This window comes from Ruditapes philippinarum, unplaced genomic scaffold, assembly GCF_026571515.1.
Source record: "Ruditapes philippinarum isolate M1 unplaced genomic scaffold, ASM2657151v2 ctg268_1_1_1_1, whole genome shotgun sequence".
NCBI lineage: Eukaryota > Metazoa > Mollusca > Bivalvia > Venerida > Veneridae > Ruditapes > Ruditapes philippinarum.
The window spans coordinates 431,596-441,172 of record NW_026859070.1 but is presented as its reverse complement, the minus strand read 5'-3'; the positions used below and the strand labels follow the sequence as shown (position 1 = coordinate 441,172).

At 29.1% G+C, this 9,577-nt stretch overlaps 1 protein-coding gene and 1 long non-coding RNA gene across 2 annotated transcripts; both read right to left on the bottom strand.

Moving 5' to 3' along the window:
* Positions 1 to 2,409, bottom strand: LOC132755097 (uncharacterized). Its single transcript, XR_009629164.1, has 3 exons — positions 2,286 to 2,409; positions 1,859 to 1,943; positions 1 to 87 (listed from the first exon to the last, which is right to left on the bottom strand). It is a non-coding gene; the product is annotated as an uncharacterized LOC132755097 (long non-coding RNA).
* A 1,180-nt stretch (positions 2,410 to 3,589) lies between these two features.
* LOC132755085 (uncharacterized) lies at positions 3,590 to 9,214 on the bottom strand. Its single transcript, XM_060745882.1, has 8 exons — positions 9,128 to 9,214; positions 7,116 to 7,850; positions 6,520 to 6,675; positions 5,965 to 6,147; positions 5,325 to 5,507; positions 4,563 to 4,646; positions 4,057 to 4,161; positions 3,590 to 3,595 (listed from the first exon to the last, which is right to left on the bottom strand). The coding sequence occupies exons 2-8, from the start codon at positions 7,629 to 7,631 to the stop codon at positions 3,590 to 3,592; spliced, it is 1,233 nt and encodes a 410-aa protein (XP_060601865.1). The 5' UTR covers positions 7,632 to 7,850; positions 9,128 to 9,214.
* Positions 9,215 to 9,577: the final 363 nt, after the last annotated feature.

Genomic DNA, 9,577 nt, shown 5'->3' with positions numbered 1-9,577 from the left:
GTTTCATTTATCTGAAATCTTATCCGGTCGCCTTGTTGCCATGCTTTTTGATACGTTATGTCAAGTTCTGTTCCTCCTCAATACAATCTTAAAATATATAAATTGTTTGTTCTCAGTCGGATATATTCGTTATATGTATATAACATATATTTGTCAGTAACTTCTCTTTGATGTTCTACATTTCGAGTTATGCAGTTTCTGGAAGCCGATTAGAATCATTGTATTTCTCATATTTTTTCTATATGTATCCTTAAGATGCATTAATGTATATTTCAAAGACACTAAGACATATCAGGAATTAAGAAATATTTACAAGAAATAGGAAAGCATAGTGAATTTGTCAGTGGTAAATGTTTAAGATAGTAAATCATTTCTTTACACTAATATGTCATACGAGACTGGCAATATAAAAATAACATTGCAATATTAACAAAAATTACAATAACAGTTTTTCTTACTTTCTTATTTTATTTTGAACATGATGTAACAATATCCATGAATAATCATAACAAACAGCAACTTAAAGATATTTTATGATATTCTTTTTTGATAATTCTGGCAAGAATTGCGTTATGCTCTTCAACGTGGATCTCTTCTTTAAGTTTCATTTACACTCACTGCCAATTCTTCATTCACGTCTTGTGTATAATTTGATTTCACTTAGGTAAACATTTCTTAACATTTTCAAACTGTCATTAGCAATTGAATTAGACCACTTCATCTTTTGATTAATATTTAGTTATAAGTTAATAAACCTAAATAAGAAAACCAGTACTGTGGCTATATTGTACATTTCTGCAAGCCAAAAATAAGTTTTCTGAATTAAGTATGTTAACATACAGGTAAATATGCACCACATGTTAAACGTATGTGACAAACATGTATTACATATTGTAGAAACATATGGTTTCTCCAAGAAAAGTACCCCGTATGTTTTACATATGATGCATACACACGTTTTTCATATGGGTACACATATAACATATGTTTTCCATATGGTAGGAAACAGTGTTTCTCCAAGAAAATGACACTGTATGTTATATTTATGGTATAGACATATATTTTTCATCACAAATGTTATATTGTGTTCCAGAGTTTGGTTTCCTTGAACTTGATAATTCGTAAGAATTTAACAAATGTTCAGTGTTCAACTCCACATTTAAATGAAATTATATATATGAATATAATTATGCTTATCAAACAATTTTCAAGCGTCGAAGAATATGTAAAATATGTACTGAAAATATTTGTACATATTATATGTAATTATTAAAATATATGCATTCATTTCGTAATGAAAAATTTGACTTAGATTTTATAGAAAATAATCTTTTTATTACCTCCCTTTATTTACATTAAATTTTAAATTCGGTAATATTTTTATTAATAATGCTTTTTGGAACTTACAAAATTGACAGATCATGTAACACAAATTTTCATGTTTTTATATCATAAACATGATGCTCAAATTAAGATTTATCAATATGCATAATTTCATGATCATGTACGACGAAATTTGTCGTACAATTTCAAAAGACCACGTCTTTTTAATCGTTAGAAGTGATCTATTCAAACAATTCCTACTGTTTAAATATTTACTAGAGCAACCATTTTATGCATAAAATGTGGATATCTAGCTTTCAGGTCAAGGTTAAAATTAGATATGTGTCAGAATAGACAGCGAATTTAGAATTTTGAAAATTAACTGATCTAATATTAATATACAATGACATAATTTATTCGTCTATACAGTATGAAAATTTAAATGCTTAAAACATTTTGCAAACTGTTCATATTCTCATTCTTAACAGATTAATTGTTCTTTAAACAATGAAACTGTTTTGATTGAAGCACATACTTGCCATTTGAATGGTAGCCTATACAATCCTGTAGAAGTCCCGGAAGCTGATCGTTTGAACAATGTTTTGGTACAAGACCGCAAGCTAGGTAGGATATAAAAATAAGCTACATGTATTCAATTATGCTCATCTTGAAATTATATATATTTGCTATACCGTCCCTCTTTTAATGTAAAACACACTTATTTTAAGTACGAACAGAAAGATGCGTAACCTGCAAAACCCGCAACACTATAGGTAAACGCAACGTATATTCATAATGTCATAAAAGAAAACGGTTATATGTGATAAATAAAACCAGATAAAATTCTAATAAGAAATGAATCTTATATAAATATTCAGATTAAAAATGTTTTAAAATAGAAGTCTATGGGTTTGATGTTAACAAAATAAACACAAATCGCATACCAATAAGTGTGACATTACCTATAGATCCATTTTTGCCCAAACTTAATATTTCTATTTCAAAGTTGTTTATGGAGTCAATATTTCTTTTGTCAACATATATTCCAATGGCTCCTGCATTTCCTTTACCATCATAACTGAAATAAAGAAGAAGTAATTATTCAAATGGACAGATGAACCTTCTTTAGGATTCATACAATCGAGGAAAATGAGACGAATATAATGTAGAAAATTAATACAAGAAAAGAAACTTCTTATGATTATGTAAGTAGTTAAGCTAATTTTACATGGTTGAAAATCTCAGATTGTTTCAGAATTTTTTCAGGGTAAAAAACCCAGAAAGGTTGAGAAGCTTTTACATTTTGAAAATAATGTTATTCTCCACTAACGTCTAGGGTTACACTTTTACCCCGGAATGATATCTAACTGTTATAACCTATATGAATGAGAGAGAGAGAGAGAGAGAGAGAGAGAGAGAGAGAGAGAGAGAGAGAGAGAGAGAGAGAGAGGGGAGAGGGAGAGAGAGAGAGAGAGAGAGAGAGAGAGAGCTGTGGTGCAAAACATATAATTTATCGAAGAAGCCTCTTATTTTGTTGAAATTACAAATTAAGCACTATATTCCATCAATTATTTCGAAGAGGTCAACTCCTAAAAAGAGCAAGTCACCAAATGTATCATATCACTTTCTTTAAAGAAGCATTACCTTTTCTCAAATCATGATTAAGCATTATCATTCTTCGCCAATAAAAGCAATAACAAGATTTACACTGAAAGCTATTAAATCAGTAAACATTTTATATGGTATAAATATGTAACCTTTACGAAGGAAATAAAAAGAAGATAAAACATGCATGATACCTGAGATAAACACCATCAACTTTAAGGTGTCTGCAAACTAGTTGATTATAGAATAATTGCTGAAAAAGAAATATACCATTTACAAGAAATACCGATTAAAGCGATGAATAAATTACAACTTGTTTACAAGAAATACCATTTCACTCGATGAATGAATTACAAAACCAAAATTGAAAGCGATGAATGAACTTGTATTTAAAGGATGTAAAGGTAAAGCTATACCTTATTTTTTTCAAAACAATAATTAACAGAACTGTAACATATTCTGATTATGGTCGATTTTCGAAATATTTGTTCAACAGAATGGTATTGTAAATTAACAAACATGAGTATTGTATTTTAATAAAATAAAATGTCAATAAACAAAAACTGCTTAGTACGCTAAAAGTTCTTATCTTGTCAAGAAATAGAATGCTTAAATTATGACAAATGTGTTTCCTGATAGTATTACAGTCAATTTATTTCTATTATATCTGTTACATGACGTACATATGGTATAAGTCTAACATAAGCCTATTCGGTGTTTAATTTCAATTCTGAGACGGATGTTTGAAATGCTTATCTAAAAAGATAAGAGCAGCAGAGACTAGTGTAACTACCAAATCGTTCTGTCAAGAACTATTAAGTTAGACGCTCAAATAACATTAATTTTAAAAGCCAGTGATGAAGATGATTCAAAAGTTTTCTACATTTTTTAAAATTCTAAAATAAAGTACAATTATATCAAATAGTTATTATGTAGTTCTTGCAGCGCATATACCCTCAAGATTTTCAGTAGATTATACTGGTTGAATTTTTACCATCATAAAATATAAAAAATAATAAAAGTATTAGAAAACAGTCCTTTTTACAGTGACCTGCTAGCCAGTCCTAAATACTGAACTTATGTTTTTTAGAAATAAAATGATTACAGACGTTAAGAAAATAATATTACCGCATTTGATGTTACCTTTCTTTCTTGTTCCAGGTATTCTAATTTCGTATTAAGATTTTCTATCTCTTTAGTTGATTCCTTCAATTTCTTCTTTAGACCAATCTCCTAATGTATAACAAATACATACTTTAAATACATTTATTGTCTTCTTAAAATTGATTTAATAATTTTGCAAATATGTTATAATTAAACAAATGTTTATTATATAATAAATGATATATTATTACTCATAAGTATACTTAAGTTATTTAAGTTTTTAACCAATTAATCACACATTTCATTATTTACCATTTTGACAATTAGAAGTTTAGGAGTTTTTACTACCTTTTTACAATTGTAGTACAGGAAAAGTAGGATATTCCAGACATTTCAGATAAATGCAAATCCAGAAGCCATTTTCATTACAAGAAACGGATATAATAATGTGTTCAATAGTTTGCCAAAAAGTGTTCGTTTATGTATTTTTCTTACAGTCGACTGCTTTTAATTAGACCAGAGCTACCTGCCTTCGCATTTTTCTCTCCCAATTCTTTGTTCAAACTGTTAATAACATCAACCATTTCCTCGAGGCCAGTTCTTGTCATTTTTACCTAAAATTAACCGTACTTTAATAAAAAATTATAATAAACTTACATTTTTGCACACATTACTACCAAACGACTTCGTTCAAGAAAAGAGTTTTTATTTTAGTTCTTTCGCTTATGATATGCTAAACTTTATTAGTTTGAACAACAAGAATGATAATTTTATGTACTGAGGCTTTTCATTGTGCTTTATTAAAGTGTATAAAGCTATATATCTGTTGCAAAAAATCATGTTTAAATTTTAGAAAAATAACTTCTTCCAAAAGGCTTCTTGGATGGAAGAAATATGGAGCTTTATCAAAAATACACAACTGGCGTACGCAGGAATCAAAATAGTTAAACCTCTATTTAAAATATCAGAATACTATATGTTCTGAAACATTTATTCTATTTACGCACAATTTCCATGTGTATTAAATAAAAGAGACATTCTGTGTTACAACATTTTCAAAAATCTATTGTAAGATTATGAACAGAATATTTCACTGTTTGTAAATCTTCTAAAAATATTTTATCAGTTCTATAGCTTTATACCTTTTAAGAGCTATATTGATCTAAGGTTTTATTTCCGATTTCATATTATTTCTTTGCAATTAAACCATCATTTTATGGCCAGAAAAGCTGTCGAATGATATGTTGTTATAATGTAGCTATATTAAAAAAACTGACTATTTTCCGACTTACTTCCATTTCTTTGATGTCTACTTCCGTTTTACGTTCAAGGTTTTCCAATGTTTTATAGTCGTTGCTTTTTTCATCAAACACAATTTTATCCAATGCTATTGTTTTTCTTTTCTGTTCCATTGCTTGTTTTACTTTTACTTTGTATTCAGCTTGCGTCATTTCAAATCCCCTCTTTGTTGTTATCTGTATTACATAAAGTTTTTGAAGATCAATGCCCCGACAAAAAAGGTACTATGAAACTCGTAAAACAACCTTATTTGTTATCCACAGTTAATTGGATGTCTAAAGTTGAAATGTTCTGCAGGTAAAAGATATTTTTACATAGAACATACATAATTTGCAGATACATTGCCAAATCTGAATATGTCACAAATTAACACAATTGTTCATACAAAGCCTCATGTAACTGGTGATTCTCCTTATGTAGTAAAATATTGAAATTCATTTTAACGTGAATATATATGCATATATGCAGATGGAATTACAATACAACATAAATGGCCTCAATTTCAACATACATGGCATGAAATGCAACACTAATGACAATAAATTCCACAAAAATGACCTAAAATGCAGCATTAACATATCTGGTCGCTCATTCATTAACAAACAGGAAAAACAGTGCACTTAAGGAACCTACCCCTGAACTAACAATTTGTTCCAGCATATCTTGTAAACGTTTACTTTGACTTTTACACAATTGGTTGTTGTATTCAATATTACTATGTAGCTCATCAGCAACGATTCTTGCCTCTAAAACCTTGGCTATAATAAACTCACTTTCTTCTGACCGGTACTTTAGAACAAAGTCATTTCTTTCGAGCTGTGTAATTATAGATTTGTACAATATATTTCTTCGCAAGTTCGCTTTTTGCAATATTGAAATTGAAATACACAACCTTTATATACCAACTTACTTAATCAAAATTATTATATTTCGTTTGTTTAATAAAAGATTTCTTCAAAACTTTAAAATAGTCAAACATGTTAATTCGGGATTTAAACCAACGTGTAAGGCTATATATATATATATATATATATATATATATATATATATATATATATATATATATATATATATATATGCATACTATATATATATATATATATATATATATATATATAGTATATATATATATACTAAATAGAGTACATAACAATTAAAATATACTTCATATGTTCAAAAAGCTCTTACATCTTGCAGTTCTGCAATTGCCTTCTTATAATATGTTTTTTCGGCTATATCAAGACAATCTAAAAGTTTCCTTGTCTTGTTAAGGAGTTTTAGTGTTTCGTCCAATTCCATTGTATTGTTTGGTGAGTGCATAACTGTATTTCTTAACTTCAAAACCTGTAAAAAATTCGGTCCTCCAATAGGCAGTTTGATGACAAATTCAATAATATTCTGACACAATGTATCGAAAGAAAAAAGGATCCAAATGTTTTATGCATATTACCATCACAAAATTTCAACGCACGTGTACATATAATTTATGTCAGAGGTTTACAAAATTGTGTTCAGTTGTTTGTAAATTTATAGCAGATAACAGATGATAATTCTTCTGCGAAATTACACTTGGAAACTTGGTGTTATTTTGATATGTGTAAGAAACATTACTAAAAGCAATCTTGAAATTCATAACATATATTTTGAAATTATAAGGAAATAACCATTGCCATTACGAAGCCTGTAATATTTTCATGTATGTCATTTCTAAGGTGTCTGTTTTATCATCTTAGTTAGCTTGGGTATATTTCCTGTTTTTACAGATTTTACATGAAACATTTTACCTCGTCATATGGTTCGGCGGATCCATCTGGATAAAATAGTTTACAATTTCTCATAGCTTTGATAACATGTGATATATCCAGGTCTTCTAAACTGGTGTAGTTGTTGTCTAAATGCATGTATAATTTGAATAATTTGAAATATCTCCATTTAAATTTTTGATGTTCATTTCTACGATCAGCGTCGTCACTGATATTTGAAGATTTGTTCCATTTGTATTTTAATTGGTAGCTATGTGTATGATTGTGAACAAAACGACCCATAAGTGCATTGCATCTTTCATGACTGCATTCCCACTCCCAAACTCGACAACGACCTTTTACTTTCGTCTTTAGCTTAGAAATGTTATTTATATCTAGGCATATGAAAAACTGTTTTAACTCTTGGGGTGAAACATCTTTTAAGTATGCATCGAGTGTGTCAGTAATACATTCGCACAAGGCAGTTCTTATTGTATTTAGTCCAAATACACCTTTTAACCAGTTTTGAAACTCTTTGATATAAATATTTATTGGCATTATTTTAGCTGACTTATTGTCGATTTACGTGATTTACAAATAATATAAACCAATAAGTTTTAAACAGTGTATCATTTGACACCTTATACGTGTTTATAATGTATCACATGATTATTATTGATTAACATTTGCAAGTAAAATTTAGCTAAATGTGAACATTATTAATTATCTTTTCACAATCATTTTATATTCCCTGCAAACACATGGCATTCCCAATGTCTGAAATAGAAAACATATTTAAGCGTCATATCTTGCATTACAATTGCAAATAGATAAAAGGTTCGTACTAAGACGTTTGGGAAAACACCGGTACTTAAAATTAAATTCGTTGCAACGCTTTTCAATTATGTTTTTTCACTATAAGAATACTAGGGACAAAACAGATTAAGAGAATAACCCGAATATTTACACATGTTATATGTATAGACCTACATCAAATGGATAATTAACTTCGAAATATTATCTGCAGTCCCGCATTTGAAATCACTTAAATACGAATCTTCAGATGCACAGGTTATTATTTACGAAATAAATAGGTATGTTTGCATAGACACGACCTTACTTCAGACATTACTAATAAAGATAATATAAGTATCATACATTTAGATATGAATATTACATAATATAAAGTGAATGACCTTTCTAAAGATAAATGTGTGATAACGTTCTATGATTTTCGTGTTATCGTGATTTGTGTACATCGTATCTGTATTAGCGTGGATTATCAAATATGTATTTAGTCAATTTGTGTTCAGGTTATGAATAACTAGTACAGTTAATTTAAGAACTTAAAGAATAAGCATAAAATATAGTATTACGCTTTTCAGTAACCAAATTCAATAATGTTTTGTTTAAACTTCTCTTGAACCCTGGCAGTTAGCAATCCCCAACGTTAACCACCCAGTCACACCGCCGCCCTCCCCCACAAAAGTGATTTGCACAAGAATGAAACCCATAAGGGGAAATTAACAATTGTCAAACAATTTCTACGATAATAAGATAGGAAAAAGGAGCACGAAAAAGTGTCAGACTATTTGTATAAAACGTCGGCATTTTACTGTTGTCCGAGTTAGAAAAAAACGGATTTGTTCCAAATGTGTTAAAGTGATACTTAAATGCATAAATACGCAAAATGTAACTGCATACTGTATGTTCGCTAAATAAATTGGGATAGGCAGGTTGTCTTGTTACGAAGTTTGTAAGACAATATGGAATTTAATTTTTATACAAAAAACAAAAACTTCATTAGCCGAAGAAATCCGAATACTATGACGACGATCGATTCACAGACATTCTTCAAGTAAATTTTCTCTCTTAAATTAATTTTAAGTCCCTGTATTCAACCTAGCAAGTTCATTGGCAATTGATTTAAAGTCAGGCCACGGAAGTAAATGGTTCAAGTATAAACCAGCAACAATGGTAATAAATATAAATATTCGTAAATAAATACAATTGGCTGTTTATAAACAAATGTCCTGTTATATATAGCAACTTACGTTCATCAAATTAAATTATATCCCTTATAACTGTTAAAGTTCATTATATTCCTTTTTACTTCTATTGATGACCGAAAAATAGTGTGATATGAAAGGTCAATTTTGAGAACGGTGATATGATTGTATACTTTACAAAACACTTGACTGATATTGTCTTCCTTAATTCTGGTCGTTTTGAAGGAAAAGCTATGTCACCTCTAACGTGTTAAATACACTCCGCCAGCTATTGGTCATCAATGTAACTCAATCTATTGCCTAAATTTTTCAAATGCTTGCTCACGTTAATGAATTCAAGACCACTTATTTCTCGAAAACGGGAACAATCGCTCTTTTTATCGCGCGTGATTTAACCTATCTCCTACATGCTGACATTCGTACTTTTTAACGGTGCAAGCAAACTATTAGTTAATCTTTTTTACTGACACATACTTCTAACAAAAATAAATAAAT